Below are 21,592 nucleotides of genomic sequence, written 5' to 3' on the forward strand. Positions count from 1 at the left end.
TTTTATTGTTGGATGCTGATGGTCACCCCAGGACCTTTGCACTTATTGCTGCCACTGCCGACTAAACACCTCTGCCAGACATCTGCACTTCTTACTCTCTCACTCTCTTCAAACTGGTGCTCTAATATCATCCTCTCATCTTCTCAGTAGGGCATTTCCCGACCACTCTATCTAAAACTGATACCATCATTCGTCATAAGCACTTCTTAGTACCCTCTCCTGTTTTACTTTTCTCCACGGTACTTATCACAATCTAAAAGATACACATTTTATTTTTGGTTTTGTCTGTCTCTCCCTGCAAAACAAAACCTTAAGGAGGAAAGCTCATCTTTCTGTTAACTGTTACATCCCCCAGCACTCAGCAAAACCCAAGAACAATGGAGGCTTCTGGCACCTAGGCTGTGGTCTCCCACTGAGAGGAACCGGTGGTCCTGAGACAAATGGCCAATTCCTGGTCTAGGGTAGAAATTGTGTCAGAGGAACCAGGAAGATTTTGTCATACCAGATAGGTAAAAACCATTCGAAACTATCAGGGTCATGTCAAAAGGATCCAGAAAACAATATTAATCGGCTCCCACCAGTCAGAAAAAGGGCAGTTGGAGAGCCGGTAAAAAAACAATTGGGAGTAGGTAGAACATAACAAATAGGTTTCAATTGATGACTTCATAATGATAAAAACCAAGAGGCATACAAACAAACAAACAAAGCACTGGTCACCAGTCAAAGATGCTAGGAAACCAACAGAGAAACAAGGGTTCCTATGTGAGCTGTTTCTCATGGTAACTAAATGCAGATGGAGAGTCACTTCTCTTCATAAAAGTATTCCTAAGGGGCGCCCGGCTGGCTCAGTTGGTGGAGCGTGACTCCTGATCTCAGGGTCGTGAGTTTGAGCCCCACAGTGAGTGTAGAGATTACTTAAAAATAAAATCTTAAAAAAAAGTATTCCTGATATATTAAGAAGAAACCCCTAATGAATTAATGAACCCAGGCGCGGATCATCCATAGCTGTTAACATCATAAAAACAGAGACACTGGGCATTGTGTGCCTCCTGACAGAAGCAGACGATAGCATTCATGAAGAAGTTTTGCAAGAAAATATTAAGCCTGACGCTGATCAAGTCACAGATCTAACTATCAATTTACAGGAAATAAACAATAACACAAGGATATAATCATCAGAATTCAGAGTATAACAACCTATTTAAGGCAAATGAAGCCGTTTCTTCAAAAAAACAAAAACAAAACATAAAGGGAAGAATGAGATGGATGGGAACCTAACATTAAGAAGAGACTTAAGAGACACCAACAATTCCAGCATATTGTCCTTACTTGAAATACAGTTCAAATAAATAAACTTTAATTTATAAGACTGCCTAGAAAATGCAAACGCTAACCCGGTATTTTATGATATTAAGGAATTACGTTAATTTTAGATATGAGGTCGTATTATCAGTTACACTGGGAGTAGTCACAGGATTTCTTAAAGATACATACTGAAACATTCACGGATCCTAAGACCTTTGGAATTTGCTTCAAGACAATGGGCCGGGGGAGTAAATGAAAAGATATTGGTCATGAATTGACAATTGTTGAATCTCAGTCATGGGTCCATGGGAGTTTGTTATACTCTTCTTTTTCGTATGTCTGAAATTTTCCACATTAAAAAAGTTCAAAACATAAAAATGTTGCAGTTATTTTACTGGTGTACAATAATAATTACAAGAGACAGTACTTAAAAGTTTGCGAAACACAAGTTGGAGACGGCTGCCCGGAAGCCCTGTCTGCCACGTGCGTTTCAAGGAGCCAAGAGGTGCTGGTGCGGGGTTTGGCCTGTCCTGCCATGTGCCCTGCTCACGCCTGTCACGTGGCAGCCAGAGCAAGAAGTGTAAGTACCAGTGATGCAGTACGTGAAACTTACAAACGGGAGGGGCCGCCAAGAAGACAAACTCGGAGGGGGAGGTCTGAATGGACGGAACCGACAGATCAGTTAGCGGGACTGACAGACTCAGGACCATTAAAAAAAAAAATCCATTTTCTAAGGATGCATTAGAACTCAGGTAATGAGGCAATGAAAACACACGGATGAAAAAGGTACAAGGAAAGGCTGACCTCAAAAAGCAAAAAGAACCGGATCATCAATCTCTGCTACCTCCTTTACTACCCAGAAATGATTATCTCACAGACAGGAAATTCCCCATCTCAAATGGCTAGACCTTTCAAAGGCATGTGTTGGTATTCTCAGGCAACAGGCGAGGGATATTTTTAAAGTACTCCCTGACCCTTCCCAAAATGTTAGTTATGTTTTTTTTCATTCAGGTTTTCTCTTGCAACTGAAACAGTCAATTCTTCATTGCTGCCCACTCTGACAAATTAGTCTATGCAACACCATTTCCAAGTTATCTCTAGCAGCCAACACAGCCCATAAATCCAAATCATTGTACTGGTTATTAGGATTTCATTTCATGCTCGCATTCACAAACATTTAAGCTTTCAACCTTTGCTGTTGGGCATTAATCTTGGCATTAATCAAGGGATTAAGTACGCTGAATTTAAACTCAAGGTTAATAGCACGCTCAGCCAATATTAGTTTTACATATTGCCAAGGGAAAACAGAAAGAGGCAAAGACCTTTATGCCTGTTGTTCCTGAAATATAAGACACAGATTGATGAGGAAGGCATGAAATTGCTTCCTTTGTTCCTCCATGAGGGAGTCTCATACACACGCACGTAAGCACGCACACTCGTTCGCCCAGCCCAAATTGGCGTCTGAAGCAACAGCTTGTATATATCCTAAGCTCCGGCCATCGATCGCTGGGCAATTTGCTTATTTTCGAGCAACTATACATGCAACAGCAACAGAAGTGTTTAAAAAGAACAGCACAAATTAAGAAGTCTAGAATAATTGTGTAAAGAGATAAAAATGTGTGGGTGTCAGGTGTATGAGCTCCATCTACCAGTGTAATAGCAACAGGGGTAAAGAAGTCCATTCTAAGTTTCATAAAATCTGTTAGCGGTAAAAGGCTCTGCAGAGGTCTAAGTTAATATACCTGAAACAATGACAGAGTAATTACTTTATAGAGCCTTGTCTCTGTAACAGGAGTAGTTACATGGCTCGCAAAAACAGTTACAGAAAATAAACTGCCCGATGATCTGGAAATGCTAGGCTGCCTAATGAATCATTCATTCACTCCCACCACCTGGAAAGGCTGAGCACCTGGCTTTCGCGAGGTACGTCCTCAGGAGAATCAGTGTTGTTTCTCTTTTTGGGGGGCAGGGTATCAAAATTTTGAGTATTTGAAAACTGGCCATGAAGATTCATTAATGCAAACTAGCTAAATTAGAGCCATATTTCAAACACAATAGGTTTGGAGCACAGAACCGAATGTAGAGTTAAAGGCAATAAATCACTTCCTTACCCGAGTTCAGTCTTTCTTTGACATGAAGGGGCAACAGTAACGCAAAGTGCAGAAGCATGAAGCACTTAGCCTCTCTGAGCTGCTCTGATTTGGCTATTACTCAGGGTTGGGGGCACGGGGGGTGGCGGTAAATGAGATTGGGTGTATTTGAGGTGTCTGGCATACAGTGAGCCTCAATACTGTGTCATTTTCCTCTTACTGTCTTCCACCCAACAAGGGCAATGCATGGACTCACACCATATGCAGTCCCGGGTCCAGCATCAGACACATCACAAGCATCCTCGGGTATAACGTAAGGGGAAATACTGTGGGCTGCTCTATCTGGGATTTACCAAGAAAGACATGTAGACTATCGAGTTGGTGAGGGTACAAGCAGAAGTTCATAGCCCTGTAATGCAGTGGAAGTTGGCACACTGAAAACTGAAGGAAAGGAAAATGAAAGCTGAGGGCCATCCCCCAGGCCTGGGCTGAATCTCAGTGCCTGGATTCAACTGGTGACCATAGTTACTTTGTGGCTTTTTTTGTTTGTTTGTTCGTTTCTGTCAAAGTCCTGAGGTTAAATGTAAATGGAAACCAGAACTGGCTCTTCGATGAAGATTTAGAGAAGAATAAAAGTGACTGGTACATCTGTTGATCAAGTAAACAAATCAAATGAAGAGGTCTCTCTTCATTGTTTTCCCAGTGGCAAGAGAAACCTGGTGTAGGATACGCAGTTAAACCAAGTAACAAAAGGAGAAAGGTTTCCAGGAAAAGCAAGAGGGAAAACAAAGCAAAACAAAAACCTAGACCAAAAACAGCACTATAGAGACACGGATGCTATCCAGGATTAAAAAAAAAAATACTAGTACAGAATTAATTGGCTTTAAAAACCACCTCTGGTCATTTCAAATTAATGGTGGCAAGGGGCACACTGCCGCTCCAGACAGCCAGCTCCAAGTTCCAATGCAAACACGAGCATCATATGCAGAAAAAAGAAGTTAAGGGTAACAGCTGCATTTCTACATCACCAGAAATCAAAGGATCTAAAATTAAATTAGAGTTAGAACCAGAAATTGGTTCTAATTGTAAAACAAAACCAAATTCCCACATAAAAACGCCCCCTATTGGTCCGCAAATAATGACAACATCAAAAACCATAAAGGCCTCAATTGGGTTTATTGAGTGTCATCTATCTGCCTGGCTCTATTCTACGCACGTTCCCATAGACACTCAGGAATCATCACAGCCGAATCCTTTAAAAAAGCTGGGGCGCCTGGGTGGCTCAGATGGTTAAGCATCTGCCTTCGGCTCAGGTCATGATCCCAGGGGCCTGGGATTGAGCCCCACAGTGCAGAGCAGTGCAGAGCCTGCTTCTCCCTCTCCCTCTTCCATTCCCTCTGCTTGTGCTCTCTGGCTCTATCTCTCTGTCAAATAAATAGATGAAATCTTTAAAAAATAAAAAAAGATAAAAAACAAAGTTAAAAACATTATTTTATAAAGGAAGAACATGAGGCACAAAGAGGGTAAGTAACTTGTCCAGAAGTATAGTGTTTAGAAAGCATCAAAAACAGTGTGACCTCGGGGATGAGGCTCTAAGGCAGTAGTTCTCGTCCAAGAGGCCACAGTGGTGAGAGTCTCCTCCAACTCTCACAGAGTACCTATTAAGATGCTACAATAAAACGCAATTTTTGAAAAGATTTTATTTATTTATTTCAGACAGCACAAGCAGGGGGAGAAGCAGAGGAAGAGGGAGAAGCAGACTCCCTGCTGAGCAGGGAGCCCGATGCGGGGTTTGATCCCAGAACCCTGGGATCATGACCTAAGCCAAAGGCAGCCGCTCAGCTGACCGAGCCACCCAGGTACCTCAAAATGCATTTTTTTTAAAGGCCAGAGTTTCGAGGTTATTTTCAGATTTAAATTAAAAAGAAGTTCCTAGTTCTGTCTGTAGGGAAACTCGCTCCACCCTGTTCTGGCTCCGCCACCGGCATCCATTCTTCTTCCATTAGGCTCATCCTGAGTGCACATCGTAGTGCCAAAAAACGGAGTTCTCACCAATTGTTGACATCCAATGAATATGATAGACTTTCGATAAGTGATCACTGAACTGAATTCAGCTGAACAGAAAGAAGAGCCCGATCCTCTGCATGAGGAGAGAGAGGAAAAGGCAAAGAAAGCACCATTCCACACCTTGGAGAGAGGAAAAATAGTTACGGGTTCTGAAGTGAGACACGCCTGCCCCAGTGTTAAGAGCACGTGATCCATCACACTCTTCCACAGCCCCATCTGCCCCACACTCACTAGAGGCTCCCTGTTCTCATCTTAGCCACATCCTTCCTCCGCTGCGAGTGGGGCCGGGCGGCAGCTTCACAGGAAGGGAACTAGGTCACAGATAATCGCAGTCCCTTCCCATCTGGACCGTTCTCCCACACCTTCCCGGCTCTGGCTCGGGAGACGGAGGGAAGGCTGGAGTGGGATTCTCTAGCTGTACCTCAGCAGTACGCCAACATGAAGAGTCTCAGGCAGGCGTGAAATTGGCCCAGTCCGTCAGTCAGGGAGCTGGACTCTGGCTAAATTCTATCAAATGGAAAGGGGAAGGAAACTTTTGAAAATTAAACTGAGGAAGGAACCTTTTCCTCGGGGCAGGGAAGGTGCTTCTAATTGACTTCCCATCGGAATGCAGGTTCACCCAGGGCCCCAGGCCTTACTCCCCTGGAGAAGGAAATGAGAAGGTGGGCCACAGGCTACCCAAGCCAAAAACACACTCAAATAAATGCGACAATTAATTTGCCAGCAGCCTGCTAATGAGGAGCATCACACACCCAACTCACCGTGCTTTTAATTTCCAAGAGATAATTTAACTATCATTAGCTCTGAGGCCTCTTCATGATGGCCATGGGGTGGCCATAGGGCAACCATATAAAACAAAAAAAGTCTGAGTGGCTCTCAGAAGGGAAAGAGACATAAAGGTAAAGGAAAGGGACAAACCCCACAGAATTCAAGGCCACATGCCCTGTGGCAGTACTGGTTTAGCCTCCATCCCTAAAAGTTGTCCCCTGTCCCCCTGTGACACAGAGGAGAGGTGCCTGAGTCTCATGCGAAAAATTACTGCAGAAGTACGTCATTAGCGTCAAAATGGAGGCACTCTCTTTCCTGCGTGGTAGCACCAGGGAGCTGGTATTAACTACTGGTCAAACAGCAACAGCACACCCCAGTATATACCCTCTGAAATTAGCCAGCACCCATTTCACAAGGCCCTAGTGCTGCCTTTGTCCATCAAGGGTGGAGGGGAAGCCGGCTTCTGATTCCCTACTCAGTTCTTCCCCTGTTCTTGCCCCACCCCCTCCATTTTCCTCAAGGTGAAACTGAAATCATCGAAGCACGCAACACGCAAATTCCATGTGGCCCATAAAATGTCCTGCAACCCTTAAAAAAAAAGCTGCTATTTGAAATTTAAGGGTAGAAATGAAAATAAGGCTCAGCTAAAAAGATTTAAAAAGAAGGTAAAAGTAAATAACTCAGCTTGTAAGAAATAGCTAACTCAGCCAATAAGCACATGAAAAAGATGCTCGACATCACTGATCATTATGAAAATGCAAACCAAACCACAATCAGATACCATTGCACACCTGTTAGCATAGCTACTATGACAAAACAGAAAACAACAAGTGTTGACAAGGATGTGGAGAAACTTAGAACCCTCATGTGTTGCTGGTAGGAAGGTAAAATGGAGCCATCGCTTTGGAGAAGTTTGGTGGTTCCTCAAAAAAAATAGGAACAGAATTACCATATGATTCAGCCATTCCACTTCTGGATATACACCCAAAGGAACTGAAAGCAGAGTCTCAAAGAGTTGTGTGCACACCCATGTTCACAGCAGCATTATTCACAATATTTACAAGGTGGAAGTAACCCAAGTATCCATCAACGGATAAATGGATAAGCAAAAGGTGGTATAACACAATGGAATACTACTCAGCCTTGAAAGGGAAGGAAATTCTGATACGCTATAAACATGGATGAATCTTGAGTACATCAAGTTAACTGAAATAAGGCAGTCACAAACAGGCAAATGCTGTATAAATTATAGGAGTAGTGAGAGTAGTCAAAATCAGTGAGACAAATTAGAATGGTTGTGTTCAGGGGCTGGAGGAAGGGGGGAATGGGGAGTCACTGTTTAACGGGTAGAGTTTCAGGTTTGCAAGATGAATTGTTCAGGAGATGGATGCTGGTGATGGTTGTATATCAACATGAATGTACTTAATTCCCACTAAATGGTCAAGATGGAAAATTTTATGTTACATGTATCTTACTAGACTTTTTTTTTTAATCGGGGGAAGAAAATATAAACAGCTACATCAGCTTGTTTTTTCCCCTCAAGGAAAAAGAAATCACCCTATTTAGGAGCAGGGGAAAATAATGAAGAAGGGAGCCACAGGTCCACCATGTAAAAACAGTGCACGTTTCTCGACTTTTCGAATTCCAGGCTCAGCTGCAAAACTGACTAAGCACACCTTTCCACACCCCAGAGCCAGAGAAGTGACTCACCTCACTGAGGTAAATAAAAAAAGAGCAGGTGGACCCATCCACTCCGTATTCTGCGTAGCAGGGATCCGAGCGCCACATATCTTTCATCCACTGAAATGACAAGAGCCAGGTAAGGACATTGATAAGCAGCCCGTTACCGGTGGCCCCGCATATCCGCTGACAGAGAAGGCAAGGGTATGAAGGGCAAGGAGCAGTGAGTTGCTCAGACTGGGGCTCAGAGTCACTGAGCTGAGGTCAGGACAACCGATGCCCAGTTCCTAGATGATCCACAGGGAGACACTGGCTTGAGCTGGGCCTTAAGCAGAGGTGCTCAGGGTACAGGAGGGCTGCAAGACATACAGGGCAGTAAAGCCCAGGACAGGCAGTGGCCAGGGGACTTTCATCAAGAACAACTGCCTAAGGGGACCCCTGCGTCAAAACCAAGAGAATTACAGATCTCCCCACAGAGCTACAGTTTCACAAGCTCCAGTACCGGGCCTGGAACAAGAGAGCATGAATGCAGGCGTGCAAGGTGTGTAAGGCACGCATGAGTCCCGAACAGGAACCATGCAAATGCTTCTGGGGTTTGGTCTCAGCATCCTAAGCAAACATCGGAACCAAGACTTTTTCTCTGAAAACTGCTGAGCAGGGGAGTGGTCTCTTGCATACCAGCAGGCCATATGAAAAGGATTTTTTAAAAAAATGTTCAGAGTGAAAGAGTGTCTCAAGGGTCTCTGGTTACTCAGCTGCAAATGCTAATGTGACATTTAAATCACAATCTGGAGACCTCATGGCGGGGGCCTGGGGACTGGGGGAGAGGGAAGCTGGACCCTACATAATGGCAGCCCCTTGTCAATGGCCCTTGAAGGGTCATATGCTGGAGGCTGGGAACGCCAGGGGAAGGCAGCTTCAAAGACACAGGAGGCGCCCGAAGTGGTCCAGGCTCCTTCAGTCTGACCAGTTAGAGACATTGTTGACTAACCCCATGGAGTTGGCATAAGCAGACAAGGGTTGTCATGGCCACAGCCCCAAACTGGTAGGATTGAGGCACCCCTGAAATGACTCCCTTAAAGGGCTTGCTTGCCATCTGTGTTACTGGGGGGTTCCATAGAGGGGAGGGGAAGGAAGAGGGTATTGGTGCAGACTGAAGATGATGGGAATGAACAGACGTTACTTCTGCCTTACCTTGATTTTCCCCTCACAGTGGGGGTAGCCATCCATAGGAGGCAATACACATTTTTCTTGAGCTCCATTAATGATATCTGTAAAGATGAGAGAGAACAAAGGATACCATAAAGTTCATGAAACACAAACCTAACACCCTTGCAAGCAAGGGGCAGGGAAAGAAACAGAAAAAGGAAGTCTATACTGGGAGCCATGCTCTGACCAGTGGAACCCCTCCAGCGGGCCTCAGGTCTAGCTGGTCTGCAGCGAGGACCCGACCCAAGGACAGCCCACCTGCTGGATGGCCAGAGACCAATGAGGCATGTGGCCTCGCTTGAAAGGATGAGCTACACCAATCACAGTGCTTGCTGGGAAATTTGCAACTGGGCAACAGAATCCAAACAAATGGAGACCAGGCAATGGAGCCATGAGATTAGGAAGGACCAGCAGGGCTGGCAGGGCCATGCTAAGCTACACAGACAGACTGAGGTCAGGAGCAGCTTCAGGACATGTGCTTGAACTGAGCAGCCGGCTAAAGACAGGCAAACAGAACTGGTGTGCAGAGAAGGAGAAAGCCACCAGACACATCTGCGAGGGATAGCTCCTTAGGGACCTGGTCCTTAAATTTCTGCAGAGATCTCCTTATTGCTTCAGGTATTTATTTCCTCACGGATCAACTCCACTTCTATTAGTTAGCTCAAGTGGATTCCGATTCCTTTTGATGACAGAGTCAAAACTAAAAAGAAACTAAAAAGCTTACTGTTTAGTGGTAGACAACAGACAAATATGTAAACCACTGAACAGCAGTGTAACAGACATTATGTTAGAGCGGACCAAGGGCAGGGCATGCACACCAGTCTCCAGGCTCAAAGAAGGCTTCCTGAATCTAGTGACATCTCAGCTAAGAAGCAGGAGTGCATCAGGTGAAGGGGCCAGCTAGAGATGGTGTCTGAGGAACTGGGGAGGCTCCAAATGCAGGGACACGCTCCGAGGGGAATGCCAAAGTGGGAGGTACTGAGTGGTCAGACAGGAGCTCGGGCAGGGCCCACACCAGAAAGGCCTCTGGCAAGCGCCCTAGTAAAGACTTTAATCTTTAAGCTAAGGGCATGGCAGAGCACTGAATGCTTTTAAGAAGGGAAGGTTAAGATCAGACTGATGTTTAGGAATCATCATTTCAGCTGGAAACTGGAACAACTCTAAACCTACATGCTTCTCTTCGGGGACCAACAATATTTTCCAGACATGCTTGGAAAATGTCACCATTACTTACTGCCAACAGTTTTCTATACAAAGTGCTAATGAGAAATTAGATCCCAAACTACAGTATCATTTGACAGTGGTATTTAAATGAGGTTGGTAGCTGCTGGGGCTAAAACAAAAGCTGTACCTGTCCTTGAAAATTAGTTCTTTTGACAGTCTGAAACAGAGAGATTCTTCACCTCTTGATTCAGCATTTTCAGGAACATTCCACCAGCTACTCACATAACTAGAGCATAGAATCAATATCCTTCTTATCATGGATTGCAGGCGGTGTCATTTAGTAGTTAACATGGAAGATACTTAGTGTGTCAGAGCCTCTGTTTCTCCATCTTGTAAAACTGAAATAAGTGCATCTCTGTTTCATCCAGCTCTTACTCAATAAGTTAATATTTGTAAAAAGTCTAGTCTGGCACTCCCAACAGCGGACTCTCACTACAGACCGTAGTAGGTGCTTAAAAAGTTGGCATTTGCTATATAATTCCACACAACTTACACTCAATGTATCTAGGAAAACAGTATTTCAAAAGCACAGATCTTCTGGAAACACATTCTCCGTGGTTTTGAAATGAATGCAGGCTCGAGGTGGTAGATCTCCCTACAGCAACCCCCTTCTCTCTCACTTGTAAGGGGGCCAGCGAGCTCCAGAACCCACTAACAGATGCCTCCCCAAAGAACAGAGATGCTTTTCAATGACTGCTGATCCTATTTTTGTTTCGGATTTTGCTTGGCAACATTTACCAAGCAAATAAGCAGCATAGGTTCCAAGAAAGTAAGCAGAGTCTGAAACAGCTGAGGGTCGGGGTAACAGGACATTTAAGGGGATGCTTAGGGAGAAATGCCCCCCTGCTCTGCACACTCTAAGCACTATTATAGTTCCAGACATTCAGAGCCAGAAATTATGGAAACTAGAGATTACAGAGTTGGAGGTGCGGTAAAGTGGACTGAAGAGAAATCACCGGCTGGTATAATAAACCAGTAAGTCCATGAAGTCCTGCCATCAAAGCCTGGTCGCTGACAGTGTGGGTCCCTTTCATAAAGACTTTCAAGGAATAACAATCTGTTATGCCAAGGGTTGGCAAACCTTTTATGCGAAGGAACAGATAGTAAATATGAGGCTTGGCAGGCCACACTGTGTCTGCCCAGCTTTGCCACTCCTGGTTGTAGCAGGAAAGCAACCCCATTTAATAGGGGAATGAATAGGTGTGGCTGTGTTCCAATAAAACTTTATTTACAAAAACAGACACAGACCCCCCCTATATTTGCTATGCTAAGAGAGTCTCAAAATGAGGATCCTTGTTTTTGCAAAGACCTGCTGAAATGACTTTTTTTGGAGGATACCTGTAGACATTCCTTGGCCCCTACCCCTACCCTTTGTCCACCTGGTTAACACCCCTCTTTAAAGACCCGGTTCAAGATTCACCTCTGTAAGAAACAGGCCGAACCATTTCTTCCCAGGCCAAACCAGAATGTAGTTAGGATTTAGTGCCGCCGTCCTGCTTCAAATCTCTCCTGTGGCTTTGAGCAATCCCGTTCTTTCCTCCACATGGTCCATCTCCCCTTCTAGGATGAGGACGCTGTGGGGAGGTTACATGGGCCCGCCCCATCACCAGGCACTCAGTCAGTGCAGGCTGACTGAATAAACACACATGGCCCCCTGCTCCACCTCCCCTGACCAACTCTTCAGCTCAGGGAGAACTAGACTGAGCACGAGACCTGTGCTAGACCCGGGTTTTTCCTTCTCTTCCACCTGGCAGCTTGACAGCTAATCCAACAGGGTTCTCTCTGCAATTCCATTAATTTAGGGCCAATTTTCTCTCCATTTAGTTACACAGTGATGAGTCTGAATAAACAATGATGCCCAGAAGTGGAGTGAAATGGCTTAAGGCTCTGGGGTAGGAGGGATCTGTGAAAGGGGGACACAGGAAGTGCCAGGCTTCCCACGGAGGAGTGAGCTGCTCCCTGAATCTGACCACCAGTAACCTGACCTCCAGTAAACTGAGTGTGACCCTCCAGCACCTCCCACCTCCTGAGGAGTTTCAGCACATCTCAGAAGGCAGCTCCCCATTTTGTTTCCATCACAATGACGAAAACTCAGTAAATAATGTCTTTATTAGTCTGTGCACACAAGACTTTGCTACCTAGAGAAGAGCCTCCAATTTAAGGTTAGTTAAAAAACAAAAATTCAGGCCCACAAAGGTTAATGTTACTGCTTTTCAGGGGAGACCTAGCTTACTGTACATTAAGCCCCTTCAAAAGAAGACCAGATTCTGCCACAATATGTTACTAGAAGCTTCTCCCTGCCATTCACTCGACATGACATTGTCCCAATGTCTTTTGTTTTTGTAATGGTGAACGGGCAAGGGGGAAAAAGATGTTGACATAAGCAAAGATGCTCAGCACTTCCTGCTGTTCAGGACTCTGTTTCGTCCCTTACCCTCCCAAAGCAGCCACGCCACGTCTCTCTCCAAAAACTTCATCTCTGCACTTATTCTATGGCATTGTCAACCAGGTATTACAGAGGGCAGATTGCCTCAGTGTGCAAATCCTGCTGTTTTATCAGTCACCTGGACCCACACAGTGCAGCAGGGGCTAGAATACTGGCTTTAATCTAAGAAAACTCTTTTCTTACGGTCAGAGATGCTTATGACTCAGGAAGAACACATGTGCAGGAGGACCAGAAGTGACAGAGAGCTCATGAACACACACAGAGCGGGTGTTCCTGCCAAGCGTGCAGTCAAGTTCTCCGTGTGGAGACAGTCCGTCCCCGTATATGCACACATATTGACAGAGGGACATGCTGAGAGTGACAGTGGCATTTTCTTTTCTTTTTTTTTTTTAAGATTTTATTTGAGAGAGAGAGAGAGAGCATGCTCATGCACGTGGGTGGGGGGAGGGTCAGAGGGAGAAGCAGACTCCCCACTGAGCAGGGAGCCCAAGGCGGGGCTGGATTCCAGGACCCTGGGATCATGATCTGAGCTAAAGGCAGACGCTTAACCAACTGAGCCACCCAAGCACCCCGACACATGAGGATTTTTAGTCATGCTCCCCCCCCACCTCTAAGGAAGGAAGGAGAGAGCAGGGCAGGCAGAGACGGCAGAAGCCAGTGGTACAGACGGGCTCAGAGGCGATGAGAACAGAAATAGGTGGAGCAGGAAACGAAGGTGGGTGATAACTTCCCCTGAGGTATTACCTGCCTTTCTAAGGGGGGAAACATACATGATCACGTTTTGTATTAACTGCACCCTCCTGAAAAGGAAGGCAGTTACCTCATCTTACAGCTTGGAAAGGAGAAACTTTAAAATCATCAGCATCCACCTCCAAACTCAGCCCACGGTCACCAAGAATGTGCTGTCTGCCGTGTGCTGAAATGTCAAAGCTGGATCCTTGTAACAAGACATGGTCTGTGTCCTCACGGAGCGTACTGCAGCAGGGCGAAGGAGAGACCTCACACAACAGAGTCAGACACATTTAGCCAAGACCCCCGGCGAGGCAGGACGGCCCCCTCCGCGCTGGGGCCCGGCGCCCAGCACAGCACCTGCAATATGCCAGCTCCAGAGTATTCTTTTCAACAAATGAACGAACAAACGTAACAAAGGGGTGAACAGCTCCAATTCCAGAGAAGCGGAGAGGGGAGAAAGTACCACAGAAGAAAGTACCTCACTCAGAATCACTGCACCAAGAATGCTGAGTTCTGGAACAGAGCTGCAGGGATTTGCGTCCGACACAAGGAAAAATGGCAGGAACGTGCGGCGGGGAAAGAAGAGGCATTTCTGACGCAGGGAGGGGACGCAGCCTACCCCCATGTGAGTTACCGGTGTTCATACCTTACTGGCATTTAAAAAGACAGGCTTACTCTGGAAAACAGTATGAAGGTTCCTCAAAAAGTTGAAAATAGAGCTACCCTACGACCCAGCAATTGCACTACTGCGTATTTACCCCAAAGATACAGATGTAGTGATCCGAAGGGGTATGTGCACCCCAATGTTTATAGCAGCAGTGTCCACAATAGCCAAACTGTGGAAAGAGCTCAGATGTCCATCAACAGATAAATGGATAAAGAAGATGTGGTACGTCTATATCTATATACACAATGGAATATTACTCAGCCATCAAAAAATGAAATCTTCCCATTTGCAATGATGTGGATGGAGCTAGACGGTATTATGCTAAACGAAATAAGTCAGAGAAAGACAATTATCATATGATCTCACTCATATGTGGAATTTAAGAAACAAAACAGAGGAGTATACGGGAAGGGAGGGAAAAATAAAACAAGACGAAATCAGAGAGGGAGACAAACCATAAAAGACTCTTGAGAGCTTGTTTGGAGGTTCTAGCAGGGGAGCGCAGCTACTCGTATACCCTTGACTGAAGAATGGTCCTCCTCTATCGGGGAAGGTCGTCCTCTTCGACCAAGCGCGCAGCTTCGGGTGGGGCGCACATGGAGTGGTGAGGGAGGAAGGGGACACCCGTCTAGCCAGCCACACCCACCTAGCCAGCCAGATCAGCCGAATCAACCCTGGCGATCAATGGGGTGACAGATGTCGCAGCCAGATCGCCCTCACATCCACCATAAGCGACTCTTAAGCACAGGAAAAAAACTGAGGGTTGCTGGAGGGGAGGGATGTGGGGGGATGGGGTAACTGGGTGATGGATATTAAGGAGGGCACATGATGTAATGAGCACTGGGTGTTATATAAGCCTGATGCATCACTGAACTCTACCTCTGAAATTAATAATATACTATATGTTAATTAACTGAATTTAAATAAAAAAATAAAATACTAAAAAAATAAAATAAAAAATAACATCAAAAACTAATGATGTATGGTGATTAACATAATAAAAAAAATAAATAAAAAGACAGGCTTATTGTTTTGTGAGATCTGATCTGAAAGTGTTGTAAGTGAACTGTCCTGATGTATTTTAAGTCAAATACAAGATCCGCTGGGTACTGTACAAAGATACCTTTATCTTTTAGCTGACCACTTCAACACACGTACACAGACAGGCCATCCTGTGTGCCTTTAAAAACATCATCAACTATTAACTATGTAGCCTCACGAAACACCTATACTAATTATTTAAAGTTAATGATAATTACTCCTTACTGCTGAACAAAAGAGATCTAGAAATTTATTTATTTTTAAAGATTCTATTTATTTATTTGAGAGAGAGAATGAGAGAGAGGGAGAGAGAGCACAAGATGGGGGAGGGTCAGAGGGAGAAGCAGACTCCCTGCTGAGCAGAGAGCCTGATGATGCAGGACTCAATCCTGGGACTCCAGGATCATGACCTGAGCCAAAGGCAGTTGCTTAACCAACTGAGCCATCCAGGCGCCCCATGATCTAGAAATTTAAAAAAAAAAAAAAAAAAGAGGCTGTAGTCCGGTGTCATCCTTAATTCCAATTGTATCAGTGTTTCTAGGTGGCACTCCATGTAAGAAGCCTGAGTCCATGACCCTGGGCAATGATGATAACGTGAGGAGGTGGAGGGGAGGGAGGGAAGGATGGAGACAGAGAGGCATTCATAAGTGAGCCCCACACAGAAGATAGTTATTTCAGAGTGAAAGCTGACCCTACCAAGAAGGGAGCTTCCTTGTCAAGGCTCGCTTTTCCGTGTATTAATTTTTTTTAAAGATTTTATTTATTTTTGACAGAGAGTGTGTACAAGCAGGGGAAGAAGCAGGCAGAGGGAGAGGGAGAAGCAGGCTCCCCGCTGAGCAGGGAGTCCGATGCAGGGCTCGATCCCAGGACCCTGGGATCATGACCCAAGCCAAAGGCAGACGCCACCCAGGCGCCCCTCCGTGTATTAATTATAGCAAAGATGACTAGTGTTAGAAATGGCACTTCTTTTCAAGTGTAGAGCACAGTAGAACATGCTTGTAGAACAGCACCATTAACTTTGTATCTAGAACTGAACATGCATCTGATAGGTGAAGGGTGTCTGATTCCCTCATAGTTACTTTATAGGGACAGGGAGAGAAAAGAAAGAAAGAAAAAAGAAGAAACAGTAGGTTAAAAAAAAAAAAAAAAGTCTCAGAAACCTCACCATGACCATGTGTCCACCCCGGGAAGTTTTAGGGAAGGAACTGAGGTCCGTCTCCCGGTCCAGTTCCTTCGTGAGCAGCTTAGATACCCATTGTCAGGATCGAGGGCTCGATTCCACCCAAAGGCACCCCACACATATTTCCTCTCAAAAGATAAAGGGTCTCCAGTGATCACATTTTGTGTGTAGGACAAGGCAGTGTTTCTCTTGTAACACCTGATAGGAACATGCAGCCCCCGTTATCAGATGGCCCCTGCTGAGCTCCCACGTGTGCACGTCACCGGCCCTGCTGCTCCGCGCCAGCCGGGAACAGACTCCATCTCTGCGCTCAGCCTGGAGACTGGGGACCAGGCTCCTGCCGGCACTTCCATCAGCTGGCCTGGCTTCAGGAGTTAAGAGCAATAAATCGGACAGACATCAGCCATGGGTGAAATATAATCTCCCATTAAAAATGACCTCACCAGTCATTCTCGGTTTGGCAAATATTCATTTAGGGCCACTTTATATTTGCATTATAAAAAAAGTGATTTAATTTCTATAACTGAGTCATTCCAGTCCCAGGGTTCACAGGAACAGGAAGCTCTCTGCCCACCAAAAGGAGCTGGGGACCAACAATGGATAATGGGCTCAACTCCCTCACAGACCCCCAGGGACAGATACTGGGCACCTTGAAAAGAATTGTTTCTATTTTGCTTTTATTTTGTTTTTTTTAACCTAGGAAGCTAGAAATACAATCATTGTACCAAAAATTTTTAAGGCTGCAAGGGACTTCTGAAGCCCTATTAGCGAAGTGTTGATGTTTCCTGATTCATAAAACCAAGATTTACAGAAATAAAGTGCTCTATTCATTCACTGATTAAAGAAAACTCATTAAGTATTTCCCATATACAAGACATTCTGCACATTCCACCCAGGCCTCTGTTTTCTAGTCAAGATGATTTCCACCACATTGTAAGAGAAGGCACATCACTGGGGCGCCTGGGTGGCTCAGTGGGTTGAGCATCCAACTCTTGATTTTGGCTGGGGCTGTGATCTCAGGGTTGTGGGATCGAGCCCCACATCCAGCTCTGTGCTCAATGGGGAGTCTGCTTGTCCTTCTCCTTCTGCTCTTCCCCTAAATCTCTCTCTTGCTCTTTCTCTCAAATAAATGAATAAATAAAATCTTAAAAAAAAAAAAAGCACACCACCACCTTCATGTTCTGCACAGGTAATCTCAAGAGTCAACTCTGAAGGATGAAATGACAAATTCTCATGCCTCTCTACAACTCCAAGGGCCTCGTGGACTTGCTAAGCACCCAGAGCTACAGTATTGCCCATGTACAAATACTATGGACATACTGGAAGTCAGGGAGAAAATCATGTTCAAGGTACAGTTTTTCTGTGTACTCTTCAAGAATGAAACCAATATGCAAAAAGAATGAACTCGTAAGGACTATGAAAACACAGTAACAGCCAAATAACCCTGGATTATTTATGCTTCCCTTTGTCATACCCTCTCTCACTTTTTTTTTTGCAGGATTATCTGCCAAATAAAGCTTTTAAGTCAGCATTAATAAGGTTTTCTCTGTTTTTGGTAAAACAGAATTAAAAAGGGAACCTATCTTTAAGATTTTCAGTATGAGAGGCAGAGTCTATAAGAATGTCACACATAAACACACACACACACACACACACCTGCATTCTGATAAGCCCCCAGGCATTCCTACTGATATAAGCATGTCAGATTTCTAGGAATGTGCAAGGAAAAGAGGGTGGTTATCACACACCTAGGAGCACATATGTAGAGTGGGCAGAAAACCTGCCATTCCTAGAAGAAGAAAGCTTACCGTCATTAGTCATCAGGGAAACGCAAATCAAAACCACGGGGGGATACCACATCAGCATCAGCCCCCCAGTGAAAGAGCTATCATCAAAAACTCAGATAGTAACAAGTGTTCGCAAGGATGTGCAGACACCAGAACCCTCAAACCCTGCTGATGGGAATCTAAAATGGTGTGGCTACTTTGGGAAACAGGCTAGAAGTTCCTTCAAAAGTTAAAAATAGAGTTACCATCTGACCCAGTAATCCCACTCCCAGGTATACAACCAAGAGAACTGAAAATGTTCCATCCACACAAAAACTTATACACAAATGTTCACAGTAACATTATTCAGAAGAGCCAAAAGTGGGGAAAAACCATAATGTTCATCAACTGATCAATGGATAGACAAAATGTGTCATATTCATGTGACTGAATATTATTCTGCCATAAAAAGGAATGACCTATTGATTTATGCTACAAACATAGATGAACCTTAAAAACATTAAACTAAGTGAAAGAAAGTTGTCACAAAAGACGGCATACTATATAGTTTCATATGTATGAAATGTCTAGAAGAGGCAGATCTATGCAGAGAGAAGTAGGTGAGTGGTGGCCTAGGGTTGGGGGAAGGAGAGGTTGGCAGGGGGTAGTGAAAATGAACAGGCTCTCTTTCTGAGGTGATAAAAATATTCTAAAACGGACTGTGGTGATGTGGCTGCACAACCCTGTGAATATACTTAAAGCCACTGAATTGTACACTTTAAATGGGTGAGTTGCATGGTATATGAATTGTATCTCAATAAAGCTGTCCCAGAAACCACACAGACAAAAACAAAAAAGCCTGCCACGGGTTCATTCCACAAAATATTGTACCTACATGAGCGTCGGTAAAGCTTTCAGTACCTCCCTAAGAAGGATACACAGGAACACAAAGCCATCTTTAGCTTGAGGGAGTCTAGAATGTAACTCCAGCTTGCACACTTGCACGCCAGAAAGGGTAGTTGTTAACATACCGTGCAACACAGAGTAAGTTCCCGCAACACGACCCTCAGACGCGCAGGTGAAGAGAGGAAGAAGCTGGACTTCTCGGCCCATCCGCCACCCACCCAGCTCTCGTGGCCCTTCATACCCACTGTAACCAATTTTGAGCTGAACACCCGGCCACCCTGTTAGGGCCTCTTGCAGCTCAGTGGAACTATGTTCAGGTCAGGAGATGGGAGAGGAAACGACAGGCAGTCTCCAACTTCAGGACAGTCTGCCTGGCTGAATCTCTAGTTCTGACCCTCTTCCTGCGGGCTGGGAGATGGACATGCCATGGCCCAGCAACATGGCGGGGGGGGGGGGGGGGGCGGGGAGCCCGGACCGCCGGGGGGGGGGGGGGGGGGGGCGCGGGGGGGCCGGACCGGCCGGGGGGGGGGGGGGCAGGGCCGCATGGGGGCAGGCCTGCACTGCTTGCTAGTGGGTTATCGTGTGAAAGAGAAACCATCCTGTCTCCTTTGAGCACTGTCCTGGTGTCCTATGTTGTTACAGCTGACTAGTTTGTACCTGAAGTCATCAGCAGCCAAGTAGGATTTCGGTCGGGCTTTAAAGGACAACTAGGAATATTCAGGAAGGAATGTGAGAGCTAAGCACATAGAGGAACAGGCACAGCAAGAGCCAACACAGACACAGCACCAACTACGTGCTCCTTCTGTAATTCATTCCCATGCATTACGTCACACCTCCTCCTCCCAGGAACCACAGGCAATAAATGCACGTTATCCCCATTTCACAGAAGAAGATACTGAGGCCCAGAGAGATTAAGTAACTTGGCCAAGGTCACAGAACAAATCAGCCCTCCTTGACCCTCTCTGCACATTAAAATCACTTGGGGAGCTTTTAAAAATGTACCCCACCCTCCTGAGATTCTGACTTAAATGGTGTGGCCAATGGGTCAGTCACTGCCCCCTTCCATGCTCCCCTCACCTCAGGTGATTCTAAGGGGCAGCCGCCGCCCTGAGGACCCAGTAGACAGTAAACGTTAAAATAAGGTAGGGGCACTGGAGAAGAGGAAAGGCCAGAAATGGAAAGCAGGTTTTTTTGTTTTTTTGTTTTTGTCTTATACTCCAACTCCAACACTCGGTAGAGTGTTCTACCGAGAAAACGAATCCACCCCCCAGTGGCTAAGTGTAACCAATCAGCCATCAACATCTGAGAGGGTGGGGAGAGTGAAGGGGGGCCAAGGTGGCCAAAGCAGAGGACTCGGGGTAAGAAATCAGGTTGGAAAGGTAAGCTGGCACGTCAGGCTACAAAATCATGGAGTCCAGCTTAGGTGAACATCATCTGCCACTGCAGGAAACAGGACGGTGGCTGCGCACACTTGTGTAGCTGGGGAGAATGGCGTGGGAAAGTAACTGGGAGTCCCTGAGTAGAGAAGCCTCAGGCTGAAAAATAGGAAATTAAAAAAAAAAAAAAAGAGGGCACCAGCCATAGTCGAAGGATAAAAATTTGACCATGTGCACTTGAAAAGATACTGCTGCATAATGTCTTCAGGAATAGAGTTTATACCTAAAGTAAGTCATCAAGGAGTCAAAATGTGTCTTTCACTGGTCAGGAAGCTCAAGATATTTTCCAACACAGAGTCGCTAAAGACAGTCGTCCACGTTTAACCCCTTCTTCTTGCTGATAGCAGCTTCTAACGTCTTTCTTAAATTGCCCTTGAAAATGCCATTTTCATTTAATTACTTTCACTGGTACCTATTTTGTAAGTAAGTGGTAAATCCTCTGCAAATTTTCACATGTATTTCCAAGAGGACAGCGCATCAGGCTCTAAAGTTATAAAGCTGTAACAACCTGTTCTCTCTAATCTTCAAAGAAAGGATCATTCCTCTCACAAAATGCCATCTCCCTCATGGCCGCCATGCTGGATGCCCTCTCGACCATGATGTAACCTGCTCCTGGAGCGGCAGGGTTCAACATTTCAAGACAGAGCCACACTCCTATGCGCTGGTATTTTCAAGTACATGACCACACCCAGCCCCAGCCTGGGAAATGGTAGAAAAGGGAAGTAAAGATTTTGTACTGTAAAGGGCTGGGCTGGAAGGGTCGTCTAAGAGACCTTAGCAAGGATTATCTCTCTGCCACTGAAAACCTGGCCAAGTTACTGAACAATCCTGAGTCTACGTTTCCTCGTGCAATAAATACAGTCAGCAAAATCTCTCCATCTGGGTTACCATTTCTGTGCCAGGTACCAAGCCTGGTGTTGATCTATGGCTTAGTGTCACCCTCAAAACGACCTTTGAAGTCAAATGTGGAATGCTGAGGGCGACAAAACCATGAGAAAGAGAGACTGCCTGCAACACACTGAAATATCCCACACTCGCTCTCATTCGAGCAATTCATCTGTTCTATACACTTGTC

The 21,592-nt window shown here is 45.3% G+C and overlaps 1 protein-coding gene across 10 annotated transcripts in view; it reads right to left on the bottom strand.

Moving 5' to 3' along the window:
- Positions 1-21,592, bottom strand: part of MGAT5 (alpha-1,6-mannosylglycoprotein 6-beta-N-acetylglucosaminyltransferase) — a 330,719-nt gene that overhangs the window by 132,924 nt on the left and 176,203 nt on the right. For all 10 annotated transcript variants that reach the window (XM_032411587.1, XM_032411605.1, XM_032411545.1 and 7 more), the window contains 2 exons: positions 9,105-9,181; positions 7,941-8,030 (listed from right to left, as the gene is read on the bottom strand). In XM_032411587.1, the coding sequence (XP_032267478.1) occupies positions 7,941-8,030; positions 9,105-9,181 (167 nt within the window). The remainder of the gene's footprint in view (positions 1-7,940; positions 8,031-9,104; positions 9,182-21,592) is intronic.

The sequence above is a fragment of the Phoca vitulina genome, unplaced genomic scaffold (genome assembly GCF_004348235.1).
Source record: "Phoca vitulina isolate PV1807 unplaced genomic scaffold, GSC_HSeal_1.0 scaffold1, whole genome shotgun sequence".
Lineage (NCBI taxonomy): Eukaryota > Metazoa > Chordata > Mammalia > Carnivora > Phocidae > Phoca > Phoca vitulina.